The sequence below is a fragment of the Delphinapterus leucas genome, chromosome 7, assembly GCF_059928025.1.
Source record: "Delphinapterus leucas isolate spDelLeu-1000000601 "Yukka" chromosome 7, BTC_Dleu_Yukka2, whole genome shotgun sequence".
NCBI classification, from domain to species: Eukaryota; Metazoa; Chordata; class Mammalia; order Artiodactyla; family Monodontidae; genus Delphinapterus; species Delphinapterus leucas.
The window spans coordinates 93,598,408-93,619,936 of NC_143135.1; the positions used below are offsets into that span (position 1 = coordinate 93,598,408).

The following is a 21,529-nucleotide window of genomic DNA, read 5'->3' on the forward strand; positions in this document are numbered from 1 at the left end:
ATCCTGCACGTACCTGGTCAACGCAAATAAGGTTACCTGCCGTGAAAGTTAACTTCTCAGAGCAGTGGCACCCTCCCAACCTGCTAATGAAAGAGGAATCATGTGGATAACCTTCAAAATGACCCACTGCTCAATCAGAACACAGCCAGTGTCTTACGGAAAGCAAGAACAAGCTATCGATAAGGAATGCCTAAGACAGCATCAGAGTTAGAAGCTACCACCTGTACTTGTTACCTAATCAGAAAGAGATGTTTACGGGTTGAGGTAAGCAGATAAAAGGCTGCCAAGGCAGCATTCCAGCAGCTGATGGAAAGGATCAGGATTTCACGTCGAGGGCAGAGGTGACATCACACTGAGCCATGGGTGAAATGATGTACCACCTTGCCAGTCACTCATTCTGGACCGAAGCAGAACCAAGGCTAAGGAAGAGGGTTAACAAGCGAGTTCAAACGTGGCAGACAGGGAGGGACTAGGAGGGTCTGGTGACTGTGCAGAGGGGTCAAGAGGGTTCTGGCAGCAGGTGAAAGCCCTTTACCCTCTCTTCTCTAACGATGGCTCCTGTTCCAGACTCTACCTGAAGCTGAACAGGAGGGAGCTGATGAAACGAACACGAACATGTATCTGGCTCAGCAACACAAAAGACAAATGGTTTTGGCAGACGCACTCCAGAAACAGTGATCGCGAGAGCCGCTCTCAGGAGTATTTCCTCAATACTTCTTATTTCTGCTTCTACTTCAGGTGTTTGGAGTCAAAGCAAGCAAATACTATTGTCTCCTAAAATTTGATTCTTACACTCGCAATATATTCTGATAATGGACACATTTCTGATTCATTCAGAAAGTCATGTTCTTCAAGGAGTTAATATGGTCTGTCTGCACAAAACACATTCTCTCCCCTCAGAGCAATACTCCCAGGTCCCGGTATTTCATGGCTTTTCCAGAAGATCAGGTTGTGAACAGACTGACACCCCCGGCAGCCCAGCACAGCGGATTGAGTGGAACAGTTCTGACGCAGCTGCTCATTTTGGAAGCACTGATAGCATCAACTGTGTTTTATTTGTATTAGCAGCAATCATGTTCAAACTCAGGACAGCCTCATGTTAGGCTGATATTCCCACTACACTCTTCACACAGGGACTTGGCACCCCACCTAGATAAAATCCATCTGTGTCAGTTGTTTTTGTTGTTGTTAATTACACTTAAACTTTTTTTTTAATTTTAACTTACACACTTCCCACATTGAGAAGGTCAGTCAGACCCATCTTCTGTCTCCATGTTGGACTTCATCTATGATACCCCAGAAGAATAGATAATATGTGCTGTTCTTGAGTCATTTCCTCCAGCAAATGAAAGGAATTCAGTAATCTATTCAGGCTACCCATTTTCAGTGTTTTATAGCCTGGGAAAGTTTCTCTTTTCCCCTGAAGGCTTACTTCAGCCTCTTGTGTTGCCATGTTTTTACAACCCCATCGAGACACGCTGAGGTTGCATAAATGCCCCACCGTACACAATCTGTCACTCATAAAACATTCATTCCAATTCGAACTGGCTTGACCATAGGAAACCCTCTACCAGGAGTGTTCACACAAAAACAGGCAGCAGACAGATTTCCAGCAGGCAAGGCCTTGACAATGACTAGGCAGGGTGGAGACCACACAAATGGAGCCGTGGGCCAATGTGGTCTTTCTTTAGTAACAGGTGTAAACAGGATATCAGGTCTGATAAAGGCAGACTAGGGAGATGCGCTGAGCTTCATGCTTCCCCCATAAGAACACATCCTGAGGAGCACCTGAATCAAACAACGATTAAACCCAAAGGCCTGAAACTAAACAACAGACCCTGACATAGGATGAAAAATTAAGTGTGGGGCTATAAAGGAGGGGAAGATAGAAACAGGGAGAAACAAAGTAATAAAGGGTCTATTAGGTAACAGTGTAGAGCTCAGTTATTGAGAAATCACAGAAAATGTTTGGAGTGGAAAATGCAGCTAATAATCACTCGAAGTACTCTCGATGCAGTATTGGAACAGTGTAGGCCCTGAGAGATTCTCCTTAGAAAAATACTGTCTTTCTGTGCCATCAGAGTTTTATTTGAGAAATGTCATTTCTACTAATAAAGCATGTTCACTGCATTATTCATGGTCATTTATAAAAGCTTATCTTCCTCCTTTCTAAGTTCCAACGTGGCACTGATGAAGTCTCAGTCTGCTCAGAGGTCACCTGTCTCTGCTGATTACCTCTGATGCCCAGTGGGCAACTAGACACAATAAAAGCACTGTGTCAAGACTGCCAGTGTGAGCCTGTTGCAAGATTGAATAACAACACATTTATAAACTTAATCTCCTTGGAATCTGCTTTCCAACCTTCCCAAGTAAGACTGCTTTTCGCTGTCCTCCCAAAAAGATTGAAAGAAAATAAGCTCTAGCAACTGGTGGTGGCTTTCAAAGTGTGGCCTTTGAGCTTGGGGACAGCTTCAGGATGGACTAAAGGTTAAGATTTTCAGTCATTGAGGTGTTCCCAGAAGATAACCATCTTCTTAAGCCAGCACAGTGCCATTCCCCTCTGTTCCAAGGCTTACTTGAACTCAGTTTTGTGAAGTTTTCTTGGCAAGAAAGGTTACACTTGTTTTTATTTCTTTAAGACAATGAATTATAAATGTATCAGAGACCTACTGAAAGATCTTGCCATCAGAATATTGCAAGGATGACTTTTCAAGCACAACACTCAAGAGGATGCAGTATCTCTGCTCTACCGCTCACAAAGGAATGTATCTTCCCCCATACCTAAGCTCCTTGTTCAGCGGTCACGTGATAAGAAGTGCTCATTCTTTTGATGGCGATGGGTTATTAAAGGTCAAGCCTACTGATGTGGCTACAAATCCTTCTATTTCCAGTTGGCCTTCTAAGAGCTTCACCCACTTTCAGGTTTCAAGTTCAGTTTCATCTATAAGTCAACATCTAGAATCACGAGAATCACCTGCAGGCACTAAACATGCCTACGAGGTAATGGGAAAGAAGCATCTCATATTGCCCTGGGCACTGCTTAGTTAAGGAGTTGAGAAGATGTAAGTTCAGGATGCTATTTAAAGCCACGATGCTAGTCGCCATGTCTGTAAGACTAGCCAGAAGGGTGCCTGTCCAATGAGCCTCAAGGAGCTCCCACAGCTCACGTGGCTACTCACCGATGCTGATCAGGTACCAGGTGAGGGGGCCAGACCCGGGAACGGAAAGGCTGCTGTCCTAGCTGCCGCTGTAGGTCCGGTGGGATCTCAGCTGTAGGGTTGGTCATGGCCAGTGTATGTCTTTTGGACCTATTTGCCAAGTACCTGCAACAAGCAGGAGCACATTTCACAGTAAAAAAGACAGACAGGAATATTCCTCAGCAAGAAGCATTAGAAGTTAATCCAAAGCACTCAGAATGAAACAGTGCCAGAGCTCAAAAAGGGCTTGATGGCCAACAGATCCCTGACTGGATGAAAGTGAAACATGTTCCAAAAGGCCAACAAAAGTTGGCTTACCACTGAAGTGGCTGAATTTTGGACCTAAGAGTAGCCATCAAGAGCAGAGAGAAAACAGATGTAGCTCACAAAGTGGGATCAATTTCCCTTACTTCATTCCATTCAGGAAAAGAATTTATTTTCTACTTGTTAGTTTCATTCCTCTTTTCTCTCCAAATTTCTAAACTACAAGTCAGAGGAAATGAGCCCTAAGGATTGTTCCTAGAGATGAGCCAAGAGAGATATTCAGAAGGGCTTCGCATGTGTCTCCTGACGCCACTGGCCCCGAGGGTTGGAGACTGACCTCGCTGCAAGTCACAGAAAACAGATCTTTCCATGTGGGGCTAAGCGAGTTCCAACACCACCCCTTCCCTCATGCCCCATGACTGTAACTCCATCATCAGAGAAGAAAAACTGATGTTGTCCCCAGGGAACCAACATTCTCTAAAGGATGAAGAAATGAAACCACATGAAATGTTTAGAATTGTTTTTTAGGGGGAAAAAAGGCAAGGCAAGAAAACAGAAGTTTCAAAAGCTGAAGAGTGGACAAGCTGATGACTTTTCTTCTGAAGATCTTTCAGATCCACCACTAATACCATTAATAAGGTATCAGTCCCCCTTGGTCTGACTGATGACTCCCTCCACCGCTGATGCTCTTATTGGGCATGAATAAAAGCAGCATTATTCCTTCCATTACCTCAAAACGGATGGGCACTTTACCCTTTAAATGTTGGTCTAAGGAAGAAAGAAGGAGCTGAAGGAAGTAAAGTGCAAGACAAAGAAGATAAAATGAAATACTGCTGTCTAATTAAAGTAGGAAGGCAGTAAGTTTCCTAATTTCTCTTCATGACACCAGCAGCACCCACGTACAACTTTACACACCCTGTGATTGGCAAACTATAGAAACCACAGCATCAAGAGAAAAACAAAGTCAACACGATTCCTCTATCGGCTATGCTGTAGAAGGAGCTGGCCCACCAGCCAACACCCCTGTTCTTCACTGTTCTTCCCACATGGGACCAGACTCTTTTTGAACAGCAGCTCTCACACAAAGCTACTGGGGGTAGAGAAAGAATACTGGCCAGCAACCGTCCGGGTCTTATAAAGTGGTCTTGTTTCATTCTTAACTACTTTGCCCATTCCAGCTAAAAACAGTTAACAGACTAGAGAGTAATTAGCGGTATGCAGACTTGCCAGAGGGTAAGCCATTAGTGGTTTAATATCCATTTGATAAAAACACCCGAGGTTCCCCCAAGAGCCCATGAAAACCATTTTATTTCAGCTTCCCTCAAGGGAAAAAACATATAATCTTGAAGAACACCTGTATTTCTGGGAAAATACATGCTGGATTCTGGTCAAACCCCCCTCCCCGGAAAATAAGAAAGTCAGCTCTCACAAGGGGGCGTGCACGGAGCTGAGGACCATGGCTAATGGAACTGAGGCCAAATGAACAGTACACATGCCTGATGGTCACTGCCGTTTTCTGTGAATTAGGCATCTCTGCAAACAATGGATATTTGCATCTGTCCCTGGCCCGAATCCCATATTCTTTTTTCAACATCTCTTTGTTGATACAAGGGGATGGAAGAAACACACAGCAAACAGTACAAGAGGTATTCATTCTCCTGGAAAGGAAGAGTCCATGCCAGCGGTCCATGGCCAGACTAGCTAGGATCACTGTCATCCCAAATCTCCAATTCCTTTTCAGTAACAGTTCTTGGCAGGTGGGAGCAGGCTTTGTGCCTTGTGAATACTATCAGAGTTGCAATATGAAGGCAGGGGGCAAGGAAAGAAGGAGGGAGGAGAGAAAAAGTTCTTATGGTTATTGCTGTCACTTAGGGGACTTCCAATGGTGCTTACAGAAATGAAATTTTCTGGGTAGTCTTCTGTTACTTCCATGTGGGGAGGAACATGCCATCTGGCTTGAGCAAAGAGACCACACAAATGTTGAAGCTGCACTGTACCACCTCCTTGGGCAGAGGTGACCTTTCGTTGGTTGCAGGCGGAGCCTGCCCAAGGACGTTCTGCAAGCACTGCCAGATGCCACATTACCTCTGCACAGCTTCCTGATCTGGCTCCCCATCCGAGCTCTCCTCGTCCACAGGGGTAACTGCTGGCACTGCCTGAAGAGAGACAGGAAGGAAAAGCTCAAGGTGGCGCTTCTTCTGCAGTAGCTCTTATTCTAGACACTGGGCTTGGGGCAGGCCTCTCTGTCACTTTTTTTTAATCTGCAAAGCTTTTCTAGGATCCCTGGGTTATACAGAACTTTCATATACCTTTCCATTGTTCCATTTTTACCTCGCTCGGTTGATTTTAATTTCAATTTCTTCCTCTGATTCATCTTCCTTCGTTCATTTATTCATCCAACAAATAGCTGAATGCCCACTATGTTCCAGGACAAAATGTGAATTAATAAAGTTCTTGCCCTTGTTTTACAGTCTAGTGGAGGATAGAGATAGGCAAACGGACAAGTACAAAACAGCAGGACCCAGTCATGGGCGCTTGGGAATTGAGGAAGGTATTCTGGAGGACACGGCCCCAAACCTGAGACCTGAAGGATGAGCAGGAGTTAGCCCAGCAAAGAGGGGAAGGGGTCGCAAGCGTCTGAGGTTTCCAGGCCAAGAGAAAAGAGAAGGCCTGCGGGTGTCTGAGGACCTGAAAATGTAGGAGAAGCTTGTTTACCTGGAATGTCCAGGAACTGACCTGTTGTTTCATATTAATGTTATTTCCAGACTTTAGATATCCTTTACTCCAGACAAGCATACTGGTTTTTTAAAAGCACACTTTAGTACATAACATAAAGTTGTGTAATTACAATTCAATGCTTTAAAATCGCCGTTACGCACCAAAACATGTAAGTGAAATGAGGACCGCCACAATGCATGCATTACTGTGACTCTTCCCGTCTGCTTGTGGACTGGAATGCTGTATATCCTGGATAGCTACTCACAGCCTGTGGCTCACATAATCACCAGGCCTCAGGCACCAGAGCAAAAATCATACCTCAGTTATTACAAAAGAGCATTTTTTTAACGGACAATAATTATAAAACAAAACAAACTTTTGGAATAGTTCCATTGTCTGTATGCTCCTAGGGTTTCCAGATCCCTTACTACAGTTCTACAAGGCTGGAGTGAACAGGGTTAGGCAGGAAGTGGCTACAGACGAGGCAGGAGAGGAACACTGTGGCCAGTTATAAATGGCCTTGAATACCACATTAAGAAGTTTATTTTGAGAAAAGGCAGTGGTGAATCACTAAAGATTTTAAGCAGGGACATGATGTTACAAGATTCATATTTTAGAAAGCTGGCTTGCTTTAGCTGCAGCATGAAAATGGGTGGTGATGAGGATTAGAAGACAAGCCGGAACAAGGAAGCCGGTTAGGAGGCCACTGTGCTAATCCAAGCAAAGGAGGACAGTGGCTTGAGTTAGAGAAAGGGCAGTGGAGATGGAAAGAAGTAAGATACTTACTTCACAGGCCCTGGGTAACTGATTTGACATGGGGAATAAGGGAGAGGGAAGAAGTAAAGATAATACCCACATTCCTAGCTTGTCTAACCAGGAGAGTGGCGGTGCCATTCACTGTTACCCAGCAGGAGAAACAGGTTTCACACCGTCAGGATAAGTTCATGTGAGGACACGTTGAATTAAAATGGTAAGTGCTTGTTGAACAACCAACTAAATTCGTGCAGTCGGTAGTCATGTATACAGAAGTATAGAACTCAGAAGAGCATTCTGGGCTGGAGAATCACTGAGTAACTGAAATTAGAGAAGTGGACAAGATCACTCAGAGAGAGCATGTAAAATGAGATGGAAACAGGGCCTCAGATAAAACTCTGGGTTTCACCTACTTCAAGAAAAAAGAAGAAAGGGAACCTGAAAAGGAGGCAGGTGCAAAACAAAAAACAAGGAGAATGGGGTAAAAGAAGACAATATTTCAAGGAGAAAAATGGTCAGCAGTGACTAATACAGTTGGGAGGTCCAAAAAGATAAAGATTAAAAATGTCCAGTGGACTTACCAACAAAAGCTTGTTAGCGACCTTGGCAAAAACAGTTACAACGGACAGAGTAAGTCACCGCAGCTCCCATAAAGCTGTCCCTGATCCTTCATAACCTACATTGAACTTGCCCTTCTCTGAGTGCCTCTGCCACCTACAAGTCCATGGTCTTCACTCTGGTACTTAATCACATATGGCCCTTTACTGTTATTCCAAAACTTCACATATGTGGATCTTACTGTCCCATATTATAAGCTCAGTGAGGCCAGGAACCGTGAATATAAATTCTTTCCTTTTCCCGACAGCAGTGTTACTGAAAGTGTGGCCCGTGGACCCGTGCCAGTCCACAGACTGTTTCGTTACCAATCCAAAATAAGGTGGGTAAAGAAATAGAGAGTGAGATTTACAAACCTTTACAGCAACTTAACGGAGTAATTTTTTTCTGTTGAATCAAATAAAATTTAGCCTTGCAGTTCTTATATTTAAAAAGTTTTACTTCTCTAATAATTCACTTTCATTTTATTTTACAAAGGTATTTATCCCTGATGGATGGATTGAAGGGGAAAAAAGGTCCTCAACTAGAGATACATTAAGAAGCACTGCCCTAAAGCACCCAGTAAGGGCTATGGATATAATTAGCACCCAATCTTAAGGTGGCATGAGACTAAATGAATGAATAAATGAATGAAGGAATGAATGAATGAATTTACCTATGACAGAAAAATAATCAGAAATAAACAGAACCCAGCGGAAGAAGAGAATCTTTGAATGTGACCATCATATATAAAAAAATTGGGATTGAAAGATACCAGCTGTCAGGTTTGAGCTTGTGAAAGCCAAATAATCAAGTGATTCAGGTTGTACCAAAAGTGTGAGGTAGTGTTAATCAAAGGAGGAAGGGTTGGTGAGAATGTAATTTTGGAAACCAGTCTAAAAAGCAATTAAGTCCAGAGAAAACTGTTAGCTTCCGCTGCCCTCTGGCAGGGAAACGTTACCTGCAGGAAGGCCAGGTCTGAGGCTAATGCTCCCCCCTGCCCACCCGCCCTCGAAGCGCAGGGCTGCAGCTGCCCTTTATGCAAGTATCTATAAGTAGCCCCCTGAGGATGAGGCCTCCAGAAGCAGGCTGCAGTGTGGAAATTATTTGGTTAAGTGAAGAAGTTAACCAAAAATTAACTCTGGAAAATTCTACCAGCCTGAAGAAAATGGGAATGACACTGAGCATCGTACATTGAGGGAAAGAAGAAATTCAGACATTCAGGTTGGAGGAGACTCTGGGTTCTACAACCTCTTTATCAAAGCCTCTGAGAAAGCAAGTTGGGCTCCGTGCTGCAACTCACTGGTGTCATGGTGACAAGAGGGGAGGGTCCCCGTGGCCGCTTCAGCAGCTGCTGGGCATGCAGTTGGATGTTGGCGCCTCCATCTGATGCCCTCCGGCCAAGGGGGCCCATTCCGTTCAGCAGCTGCAGGGTGGGCGGCTGTAACAGGGACTGCTCCTGTCAGGAGTAGAATGGGAAGGGACAGATTGGTGAGGTGGGGGGAAAGGAGGAGAGAAAACAGCGGCACTCTAATCTACTGAAACTAAGGGATCCTACGATGATGACGTAGACTAGAGAAATCTTCCCTCTCACCCGAGCTGCTTTGCAAGAGAAATCATCCTTCCCTATAAGGACACCCTTAAATCCTGGGGACAGTCCCTTAAAGTCTCTCAAAGGAAGCTCAGATGTGCATCTTTAGGGGCCAGCCCTCTCCCATTTCCGGGTACCTTGTACTCCAGCTGCCCAGCTGGCTGCAGATTTTGCATGGGCAACAGGTTGTGCATGAAGTTCATGTTAGGGGCCACCTGCAGGAACGGAGCCTGTGGGTTGACTCCAGGAAAGCCAGGCAGCAGCTTCTGTAGATCTTCCATAACCTCCGTGCTGATGGGAAACAGGATGACACAGGAGTTCAGTTACAATTCTCACTCACAACCTATATCCCCAAAGTGATGAAACTGCTAAGTTCAGCACAATTTATTTTGTTTTATTTTTCTACTTTCCTCCTAAATTTGTATTTCCCTCTATGATCCCAGAGCGAGTGGAGGTGTGTAGAGCCTAGCGTGCGGAACCTGGCGCTCTGCCATTTTACTATCTGGGCCTGGGGATCGCCATTCTTCACGGACCACTCATGTAAAACCAACAGCTCTGAGCCAAGAGGGAACGCTGGCCCCAGTCCACTTCAGGTTTCCAAGGCCTGGAGGTGAATGGCAAGTTTCTGGAGGAGGACACAGGCCATCCACTAAAACAATGGCTGCCCGAAGTGGCAACTGATTCACCAGGGAAAGAATGCAATCGGTGCCGTCAGTGCTGATGGGCAGATAAGCGTGGATCTGTCGAGCCCCAACGGTGGGGTTTACCGCACACTTTAAAATAAGAGCTCTTTCCACTAACAGCGCGACACGGGACTCCACCCCTTTGCAGCTGACGCGGTCTCTGGAGCCAGAATGTACCCCTATTGCCTGTTTGATCGTAGGCTGAGAATGAGAAACGTGAAGCAAGCAAACCAGCAGGCAGGGGAGGCTTTTCTGGAAATTGAGAACTCAGAGAAAAAAGAACCCTAGCTTTGCCCCTAGCTGAGCTCTCAAGAGAGCCCTGGCCACACCCTTTTCTTCCCTCCTCTGTACAAGAAATAGCCAGAGAAGAGGGGTGGCTGTTTCAGTCGTGAGAATCTCCAAGTGCAGAACAAAACCAGGAGAGCTGGTCTTCAGTCCACTTCCCCAGCGTGAGGGCAGCAGGGGACACACTGAAGGACTGTTATGGGGAAACACTTGGGGAAACTGGTACTTACTTGGCGTGTTTTTGGATTTTTGTCTACTTAATTTTTAACATATACAAATTATATCATACTATTTGTCCTCACTTCTTAGATGAGTCTTGCATTAGAATATATGGCAAACAACATCTCTAAAGGCTGTCAAACTCGGATGAATTTTCAGGGGTACCTTTACGTGGCTTAGATCAGAAGACCTTAATCTTTGTGGGAAAAGACATGCTATGCTCTTCACCAAAGTACTGTGATTACCTGCCACGATGGTGGCTTTCAGCCCACCATCCACGAGGGACAGCTCTGTGACTTTTAGTCAAATCCAGTCTCATCTACCAGGGACCCTGAACTGAGTTAAAAACATGTCTTGGCCACTGGATTAGATCTCATCTGGGAGATACAGTGAAGTAGGGAAAATGTGCCATGGTAGGAACTCAAAGTCAGTGGGAATTCTCTGCCCGGGTGTTAATCGGGCAGATACTCACCGTGGGTCGGCCACGCCCACTGTGTGCCTCCTCATCGACAAATAGCGGACCAGCGCTTCAGGGGAAGGCTCTTCACCCTCATCACTGTCCAGGTTCACCGTCCCATCCGGCTGAGGAGGAGAGAAACACAATCAAATTAGAAATAAGAAGTAAGGAAAGGCAGCAAGGCTATGGGCAAGAAAGCAGTTTCAGCTGACAGCTATCAGAGGATGCTACTTGCCTCCACAATTTGATTCTCTGGGTTGATGAGCTGCACCTGGGGAACGCTGATGTTCATAGTGGTACCAGCCTGCTCCGCCTGGAAAGCAGTACGCACACATACACACGTTCCTTCAGTACCAGAGGGAAATAATGATAGGCTTGCAAAGCATTCTTGAGTGCTAAACTCTATGTTTCTACCTCTGAGTCTCTGGTTCATCTGCCCTTAGAAGCTACCAGGAAGCCTTCTTTAGAGAGGACAGTCTCCCTCAATGATTTGCTGTTTCTTTAAAAAAAAAAAAAAATTCAACTATTGTTGTCCCTCCCAAGTACTGGGCTACTCTTCCATCCTCTCTGTCAAAGAAAGGTTCAGTTCTTTGCTTGACCTCTGACAAAGCAAGAGATGACAGCCGGGAGGGGACAGAGGTACGGAAGAATAGGAACTCTCGTGACCTAGAGTTAGTGAGCGATGGCTAACCAACCCCCCTCCATGTTACTTGTCCTGAATCTGGTCACTGGAGTTATTGCCCACCTGGATGTTGACTGGTGCTTGAAAGGCCATGGCTCGGGGCATGCTAGGAGGTAGTCCGACACGCAGAGTTTTGTGTCTCTTATGCCGATCACACAGCAGGCTGTAGATTGCACTATAGTGATCATAGGCATCTGATCTTAATGACTACCAAGAGAAAAGGGGAAAGAGCAAAAAGCCTGGGTGATATGGCATGTCAATGACCAAAACCCTTTTAATAGTAACATTAGAAGACCAAAGCGCCTTCTTTCCAAGGCCCAGAGACAGGGGCAGAGGACGAAGAACGGGAGGAAAACAAAAAGATCCAGGTTCCCAGGAAGGAGGAATAATGGAAAAAGGCAGGACAGAGGGAGCAGAGCGACACCCCACCTTGTCCTCCACTCATTTACAGATACCTGTAGTGTCCGCTCTTTGTCCAGTCCCATGTCCTCCATGGCTAAGAGGACATCCTCATTTAGGGGGTCCATCTGTCTTTCTTCCTTCAGCTGCTGGCATTCAGCTATTAACTGTAACAAAAAAAGGCAAGCTATCTAACTCCCAATTAACCATGTCAAGATGGCATATCATATATAATGAACAAGCTGTTCCATGCTGCCTGGCTTGGGATATTTTTGGCCTCAGACAAAGCCTGAGCAAGAAAGCCCTGGGTACTCAACTAGGAGCAGATAAGATCGTTAAGGCCACTATTTTCCTGAGCTCCTTGGGGTACCCGGGATGGCTATAGTGGTTCAAATAAAGGAATGCTACAGGAGCCACTGGACTGAGCACGCTAAGAGGAGGGAAACAACCCCGTGGGAGGAGGCTGGACTGCCCCAAGAGCCGGGAAGGGACTCTGGTTTGGGGACAAGCAGCAGGGAACTGGTATCACTGTTCTCCAACAACTCAGCTGGTTTAAGATTCCTTCTTGCTGTCTTCACTTACTTGAGGATTACACAACAAGTCTGTACCCAGGCCCGCCTTTTCAGGTCCTGGCCTGATTACAATCTCATGCAGAAGAGACTGCAGTAGCCCTAAGAGGAGTTCCCTGGGGCGAGTGGTGCCCAGCTCACCCTGTCAAAGCTGGGATCAGCGTCCCCTAGCTTCATCCACTTGTGCTTGCAGATCTGCTCCATGGAGAGGCGCTTGTTGGGGTCTAACACCAGCATGTGGCGGATCAAGTGCTCACATTCTGCAACAGACACAGAGCCTGCGTCAAGGTCGGTGAGGGAAGCACCGCTGGGGCTGAGGAACTAGAGGCAAGGTGAGCAGGCGGCTTTTCAAGCTCCTGACTTCTAATTTGTTTCTCTTGCTTTGTGATGCTTACCTATGTCCTTGCTTACTCCAGGAGAGACTGGGCAAAGGCAGAAAGAGGTGGAGGAGAGAGAAATTCAAGTCTGGTAGTCTGGTTACTTAATACCTTCACTAAAAGTCAGATCAGAAACAATCTGGGGATAATCCCTGGATTTCATTTATTTATATTATGTACGACCTCATTTAAGGCAATTAATGAAGAGTTTTGAATGTCCTTCTGAAGAGATTCAGTTATCTTACAAGGTCCTCAAAATAGTTCCTCCCTCCTCTATTCATTCCTATGTGCATAGTAAGGCTTTCAGCTTAGGGTCCAAAGCGCTCATCAAAACTCAAGGAATTAGATGTTCTGATGGTTCCAGGTGTGGGGAGAAAGGCACAGGCAAAGAAATGCCTCCCTACCACACGCTGGGTCTCTGCTGGCCTTAGTGATCATCTTCTCTGCGTTGTTTAAACATGCGCGGGTGCGTACAACTGGGCTCTGAGCTGAAGAGATTCAGATCAAGAGACATCTCTCTCGGGGAGCTCATGCTACAGAATATATTGCAAAAAGAGTGACGGTTTCGAAATCAAGACGCCTATATTCTGATTTCAAAACCACCCTCTTATTTCTAAGTTTTCTCGTCTGTAAATTGGGGGTTTTGAGGATGAAGGTGGTGGTGATGATGATAGAAGCAGCAGTATTAAGATACTCTTCTGAGCACTTTACACAATTATTTTTATCTCATTCAATCCTCACAGCAATCCTAGGAGGAAGGAACTATCATTCTCATTTCGGAGATGGTAAAAATTAGGTGCAGGGAAGTCAAGAAGCTTGTCGAAGGCCACATAATAGGTCAGATTTCAAACCAGACAGTCTGACTCTTTGGTTGGTGCTCTGATCCACACCCTATCTCACCCAGAACCCACAGAACAAAGTCCAAAGTCCTTTGACCTCCCTGAGCTCCAGCACACGGGCCTTCTTTCTAGACTGTGTGCGTGCTTCACTCACCCCCTCCAACAGCATTTACACGCGCTGTTTTCCTCAGTCGGGGCGGCCGCTCCCGAACCCTCACTTGGCTGGTTCCTTGTCATTTGGGAAAGGGCTTAAATGTCACTTTCTGAGAAAGATCTTCCCTGGCCGCCTCATCCTCCTCAAGTAGGCTTCCAGTCGCTCTCTATTACATCACACTGATTTTCTTCACACTAATGACTTCTTTGTGAAATCACCTTGTTTACTGCTCATCGTCTAACTCCTCCCCCCGCCCAGGTAAGGTCCGCGTCTTTCTTATTGCTGTTTCCAGCACCAAACCTGCAATGCCAAAGGTGATTATTACAGCTAACAGGAGCTGAACAAACAGCTGCTGAATACGTGAATATATGTATGTTTATTGAAACTCTAGTCAAACAAGATTGTATTTGTGGAAATGCTTTTTAAAACTATAAAATTCTCTATAAGATACAAAATTGTCTGTTTCTGTTTTACTCCAGCTGTCCTGAAAATAAAACTGGCCAGTGATAATAACAATAACAATAATAAATTAAAGAGAATTTAATAAGTTAAAAGACTTTTCATATACAAGGCACTGTGCTTACCAACTCTACTTCATTTAATCTTCACAACAACCCTATGTTAGATACTGTTTTCAGCCCCATTTATAAAAGAAGAAACAATTAACGTAACCAACCATTGCAACCTAAAGGGCCGAGCTAGGACTTGAGAGCTACGCTCTTGCACATTTTCACGCGGATACAAATCATTTGGTATGTTTTTCCAGAGTAAGTTCAACTCTGAAACCCCACAATTTCTGCACCATTTGGCAAACACCATTCTATATCACCATCGTGAAAGGAATACAAAGAGTAATTAAGACAAATTACTCTTAATTTTTAATTTATTCTAACTTTAAACGAAAATACAACAAAGCAATATATCCCTATATCAAACTGATATTACAGGAATCATCAATTTGTTCTTGCTTTATGATCAAAAGTATATTCAAATGCAGTGTGGATCTCAAAGGCTGTAGTTCCTATATCCCTATAAAATAAACGCCATCTACAACATTAAGCTTTTATGAAAATTATGTCTCCAGAGTAGCAAGGCTATACGCCACAACTGTAGTCTCTATGTAGATGATAAATATCGCTGCCACACATCTTTACGGTCTGCAATCACTTGAGAGGAAAAAAGTGTTCTTGATTTAGAAAGTTACGAAAACTGAAGACTCCCGTGTAGGGAGAACGCCTGGGCCTGATTCCAAAGCTGGGAAATTATTGTTAGGCCCTCTAGATGGCACTCTACTGTTTTCTTTTGGTTTCCATATAGCATCTAGCGCATGAACGGTAGCCACATTAGTTCTGAATCAGATGACCAAGGCAGAATGATGTTTAGTTACAGGCTCACTTTAAAACAGAGTTCTCAAGGCATTTTATTAAAAACAACAACAACAAAAATTAACACCACTGTAATAAGTCCTGATTAGAAGGTGTATCTAGTTCAATATCAGGATCTTGAAACCTCTATTAAGTCATCCTTAGCCATTATTTGGTTTCAGATGCCTTGAAAAATCTCCAGAAAAATATGAACAAGAATTTATACACAAAAATGTGCGTGTATTTTTAGTCTATTCAAGGAGCCCCCAGAGCCTGTCACAGATCCCGCAGGCGTCTACAGGTCCCAGGCTGAGAACGCCTTGTTGCGGTGGCAACACCTAACGGATACAAGCTCTTATCTGTGTGCCCTATATAACATCCAGCGCCCAAAGGAGCAGAAATCTAACACTTTTCATATGTTGCACAGATGGTAAAGTATGACAAAATGTGGAAAGCCAGGGTATTATTATCAACTCATGTTTCCTAAGTGTCACATATAGCTCAGGAAATTATATTCAAACTAGACTGGAAAGTACCATTCTACATAAAACATGGAAAGAGGGTGAAAACAAAGGAAATAAATGCTTTCAAACCTAATAACACAATTAACCACTGGACAGTCAACTGAAATGACTGGAAAGAAAATGGGGCCTCAGATCAAAGAGTACAAAACATCATCAACTTTCCCAAATGCCAAAGAGAACTCTATTTTAATGTCAAAAATGTCCCCATCGCTTGTTCCCTCTCAAAGGGCAGACCTTTGCTACTGAACAGAACTGAAGCACTTGGGGCAGTGCAGGAACCCTCGGCTCTGCGTGTTCGCAAGCGCCAAGTGGCCTCTGCAGTGAAAATCGCTGTGGCCCCGCGAAACCTGATGCCACCAGAACCACCAGTGACTAGAGGATGCCCAGCTCAGACCCTGCCCCGCGGCGCTGACAGCATTTGCATGACTCTGTGGAGAGAGGGCTGCCGTATGGGCAGGGTCCTGAAACGGGAATTAAGTTCAGACTGCCATCTCAAGTTGTAATTCCATCTGAGGCGGGGTCTTTAACACCTTTTTTTCTTTTTTGACCTTGATAATAAACAGCTTTCTCTAAGAGGCTGAAAGCATTCAGCCCGAAGGAGAAAATAATAAAGGATGAAGGGGAGTTAAAAACCAACTTCAAATTCACCCAAGATAGTTAACAGAAGCTCTGTCTCTAGTTTCCAAGATAGAAGAAATAAATAGAATAGCTTTCCTGAATAAAACTTTGAAAACATGTCCCCCGAAGACAGGGTAAAGGTCATGAGGCTGATTTATCTTGGAGAAGAGAAGGTGTAGGCAGGAAGGGGCACACTGGGTGTTCTTCAAGTTATCTGAAAGATATTTATACAGCAGACAATGTGCATTTATATTTTGCTGCTCCACGGCCCTGAATTTGGAATAATTATAAGTAACAAGTTCAATTTAGGAGAAATCTTTCTAATTATTAGAGTTGATTCAAAGTACTTGATCAAGGTCCTAGGGATCTAAGGAGGGGCCCCTTAGGGAAGTGAGGGGGGCAGTCAAGTAGGCAGGGCCATACCTGGAGCACAACTAATTTTATTTATTTTATACATTAGTATTCTTAGTAAGGTTTTATTTAAAAAATTAAGTCCAGGGACTTCCCTGATGGCACAGTGGTTAAGAATCTGCCTGCCAGGGGTGGTGGTATGATGAATTGGGTGATTGGGATTGACATGTATACACTGATGTGTATAAAACTGATGACTAATAAGAACTTGCTGTATAAAAAAATAAATTAAATAAAATTAAAAAAAAGAATCCACCTGCCAATGCAGGGGACACAGGTTCGAGCCCTCGTCCAGGAAGATCTCACATGCCGTGGAGCAACTAAGCCCGTGCACCACAAGTACTGAGCCTGTGCTCTAGAGCCTGCGCACCACAACCACTGAGCCTGCATGCCACAACTACTGAAGCCCGCACACCTAGAGCCCGTGCTCTGCAACAAGAGAAGCCACCGCAATGAGAAGCCCACGCACCACAATGAAGAGCAGTCCCCGCTCGCCGCAACTAGAGAAAGCCTGCGCGCAGCAACAAAGACCAATGCAGCCATAAATAAATAAATAAATACATATATTAAAAAAATAAAGAACCCCCCCCCTTATAAAAAAAAAAAAAAAGAAAGAAAATTAAGTCCAGAAGCAACTGAATAGGATGAACTCTTTGGTCTCCTCCAACTCCAAAAACCATGTAACTATGAAAAGGGAACAATCTGACCTGAAATAGTATCCTTATTGTCACGAGAAATGTCTAATCAGAGGCTGGCATATGAGATGTCGTTAGAAGGGCCCCCAGTATTAGGTGTGAAGAAGACTTGGGATCCTTGAACGTCTCAGTGAACTCTGTGTCCCCAGGGCCCGCATAGCACACGGTATGTAACAGGTTCTCAGTAATGCCAGTTGAAAGAAACACGGGACTAGGTGACTGCTACAATTCCTTCTAACAACTTTAATAATCTGATTCCAAGAGCCCACAACAGAATAGGCATTCTCCATGCTTCAAGCTAGAAAAAGCAGCCAGCTATCACCTTACAGAAGATTAAGATGTGGCACTGTTTGGGGGCAAAAGCCTGGGTCAGATGATTTCCAAGGCCTCCCCTTGCAGCTTTAGAGTTCTTTGTCTCATTCACACAGAGGGTACTTACTCACTGATCTTTTCTGAGGCTGCACAGAATAATATGTAAGTCAGATTACCACGTGAGGAGACGTCTGCATGTGGCCTAGCCATAGCGTCTAGGTTATGGTACAACAAACCAAAACAGCTCCTGGCAGATAAATCTTCTCCATAAACCCTGTGGATGTGGCCGAAAGTATTAATAATGTATCCTTAGCCTCTTAAGAGAGTGAGGGTGAGAGAAAGAAAAGAGTGGAAAACAACACACGGAAGGAGGGAATGAAAGATTAATAGAGCAATTCATTCAAAAATATTATTTAATAATAATTACTAACATTTACCGAGCACTGTAAAAGAGCTAGGCAGAGTGCTAACTAAAATAAATTAACCCTTTAAGTTAATTTAAGCATTTAATTCACACACTAATGCTTATTAGTATTATAAATATTTCACAAGTAAGGAAATTAACAATCAAGTAAGTTAAGAAACTTGACCAGATAATAAGAGGCAAAACCAGGATACAAATTCTGATCAGTGTTATGCCAAAGCCATATAATACCTAAATTAATTGTTGCTGTATTAGGTAGTAGCTAGAGTATCTTTATGAAAACATATCAAATCAATTTCACTCCTCTTCCAAAAGATCAAATGCCATGTAGTCACCACAGGTTCTATCACGATAGAGTCACCTATAAGCCAAGTTCATAGAAAGTGGGCTAGGTGATAACTTCAGTGTCAGAAGGCTATGAACAGCTGGAAAACAGTGTTACGGGGAATGGCAAGTTGCATTAAGGTGAACTGAGAAGGCGGGGACACGACGGGGAGGCTGAAGTGCACTACAGAAGAGTAAGCCTGGTTTATATACTCTGGCTGTTGCGTGGTGACGGGGACTGGGATGGAAGGCTGGCAACGACAGGCTTCCCCAGTCAAGGGATCACAGGCAGAAGGCGCAGGCAAAAACTCAGGAACTGGCCCTCAGAGTCTGCAGGCTGATCCCATGATGGAGGAAATGCTAACTGTCCCTTAAGCCCTTCAAGTGTGGCCAAAGTATGGGACATGCAAAGCAACCATTTTCAGCTCTGTGGGCAGAGGAGTGGTCTGAAAGGAACTGAGTCACAGATTCTTTCTGACCACATAAAACTGCTTGGAGCTGGGGGAACAGAAGACATCTGTGTGCCAGGAGGCATGGGAAGAATGCGAGGAAGAAGCAGTCACCCAGGAAGTTCATGCTTCTTACAGGTCCTTGGAAGAGGGTATGGTGTGGTGTCTCACGTCCTCTTTCCAGTCAATACTAGGTGTGTTCAAAGGTAATGCCAAAACATGTAGCCCAAGAGCTCTTTATTTTCAATAACTTTAACAAACTTCTTAATAAGGTTTAATTCTCCTGAGCAATTCAAATTTCAAAGAGAGCACTATTTTTCTCAAATCTCAAAAATCCAAAAAAGAAACAAAAATAAATTGGCTAAAATTAAAATGTCTGTTTCCCTGAAAAATGAATTAACTTCTTTTTTTTTTTTTTTTTTTTTTGGTAGGCGGGCCTCTCACTGCCGTGGCCTCTCCCATTGTGGAGCACAGGCTCTGAACGCGCAGGCTCTGAACGCGCAGGCTCAGCGGCCATGGCTCACGGGCCCAGCCGCTCCGCGGCACATGGGATCTTCCCAGACCGGGGCACGAACCCGTGTCCCTTGCATTGGCAGGTGGACTCTCAACCACTGCGCCACCAGGGAAGCCCAACTTCATATTTTTTTTAAAAAAGTTACATGGCACTAAAGTCTTAACACTTTTCAGAACAAGAATACAATGTGAAATACTGTCTGATTCTGCTCTCCACTTGGCCAGCTCAGGTACCAGTCTGGGGGAGAACTGACACTATTACAGCAGGCAAACAGAACAAGATCGATGACTGGTCTGCAATGACAATCTCTGGATGGAGCACCATGGCTTTGATAAGAATCTGTGTTCTGGACTTACAAATGTTTGTGACTCAGAGCTCCTCTTTAATGCTATCTGACTTTTCCAAAAGAAAAAAAGAAAAGAAAAAGTCTGTCATAATGTCCTGATCCTGTCATAATCATGGCTAAAAGAGTGTGCTATCTTGCAATGTCATGATCCCTACAGAAATAATTAAAAAGAAACTCAATAAGAAATCATAGGTGTTTTTGCCAAGATAACTTCTTTTGGTATGAAGGTGGCCAGAGTTAGGAATCCTCACTCTGCTTGTGGACTAAGTCCTAGAAATGATATTTTTTAACATGCCCAAGGAAACCCTGTCATTGTCAGCTGTCAGCTGACAAGGTCAAATCTATCTTACATAGCAACTATTTTAAAATCTAAACAAAGTAGACAAATGGTCTTAAAATAAGACATTTCTATGTATAAAGAACATACACTGAATGCACTGTCATATACCTGCATTGAGAGATCACATAAATGTTAAGTACAATCATACAAAATACAGGGTTTTTGTTGTTGTTACAATGAAGTTTTGTTATACTGGATATTGCTAGAACAATGGTGCTGTAGGTATTAGAAGAGTTTTACTCTATAGAAATTAAATTTTGATACTTTACTGTTACAATAGAAATGCATAAACATTTCTAACTTTAAAGTGATAGTCAATACCGCAGTTTTACACAATGAAAGAAAATACACAATCTTGGAATTAACTCTAATAGAACTTAATCTGTAATAACGTTGGTTGTGATAAGATTTGACTCATAATAAACAAGCACTGAGATCAGCTCCTCTAAAAGAAGTGACACTGAGGGAAAAAATGTCTTGTTTTGAAGCCATTTGCTTTTAGTTCTTTCGGGGAGAGAAAAATGGGAGTCCCAGTACCAAAGCATTCCATAAAATTCCTACAAGGATAGCCCAACAGGAAGAGATCAGACAAGGAAGTGGAGAGTGATTTAAATACAAATTCTACCACACTGGTTTCTGCAAAATATTATCAGAATGTTCTGGAATAGAAATAAAGTTCCTTATGACCAAATCCTGTGAGACACTTTCTATGGTTGAACAGAGGCCAAAGGGAGATGGCTTGGCACAATCTAGCAAATAATGATGGCGCAGATAAGAAAAGCTTCTATTAGGAATCCATAAAGTTAGGCTGAGAGGCTAAAACTTCCATTTTAACAGTTTATCAACCTGAGATAGACTGAGGAGAAAACAACTGTTTGACCCATAGGTATCCATTTATTAGAAAACTAACATCTATTTCTCGAACTTTGCTTATTTTCAAGGTGGCTGTGATCTTGCCAGAATTAAGATTTAGAAATTAGGAGATGCTGGCTTGAAGGCTGGGGATGACCACATTTACCCCTGACATGCCACACTGTCATACTAGAGGCTGTCCAATTTGCAGTTCACATTTTTAAAATAAAAACTTGTCACTTACACTACCTTATTATTCAAATATATTTTAAGTCCTAATAGCAATCATTACAGTGGAAGAAAACTCTGGTTCAGCTTTACATCAGAGTCCAATACATAGTCCTTGATACTAACACTTTTTTCCAAAAATAATCCAGATGCAGATGGGCAAAGATATCCATTCCAGGACTCTCTGGATACTTGGAATAACCTGTGAGATATGTACTCACTGAGAATTAAAGTACAATCGAAGACAGTTAGGTGGCTTCTGAAGCCAGAGTGCACGGGCTCAAATCTCAGCTCCACCACTTCCCAGCTGTGTGATTCTGGGTGTGTTACTTATCCTTACCATGCCT

The 21,529-nt window shown here is 43.8% G+C and overlaps 1 protein-coding gene across 8 annotated transcripts in view; it reads right to left on the reverse strand.

Moving 5' to 3' along the window:
* The window catches only part of SIK3 (SIK family kinase 3), a 296,083-nt gene that overhangs the window by 19,824 nt on the left and 254,730 nt on the right, over positions 1 to 21,529 (reverse strand). For 6 of the 8 annotated variants that reach the window (XM_089915561.1, XM_089915560.1, XM_022559219.2 and 3 more), the window contains 9 exons: positions 12,553 to 12,671; positions 11,899 to 12,009; positions 11,507 to 11,650; positions 10,997 to 11,074; positions 10,777 to 10,886; positions 9,255 to 9,408; positions 8,830 to 8,985; positions 5,547 to 5,617; positions 3,180 to 3,323 (listed from right to left, as the gene is read on the reverse strand). In XM_089915561.1, coding sequence (XP_089771687.1) covers positions 3,180 to 3,323; positions 5,547 to 5,617; positions 8,830 to 8,985; positions 9,255 to 9,408; positions 10,777 to 10,886; positions 10,997 to 11,074; positions 11,507 to 11,650; positions 11,899 to 12,009; positions 12,553 to 12,671 — 1,087 coding nt within the window. The remainder of the gene's footprint in view (positions 1 to 3,179; positions 3,324 to 5,546; positions 5,618 to 8,829; positions 8,986 to 9,254; positions 9,409 to 10,776; positions 10,887 to 10,996; positions 11,075 to 11,506; positions 11,651 to 11,898; positions 12,010 to 12,552; positions 12,672 to 21,529) is intronic. The other 2 variants (XM_089915559.1, XM_089915558.1) reach the window with 1 other exon arrangement.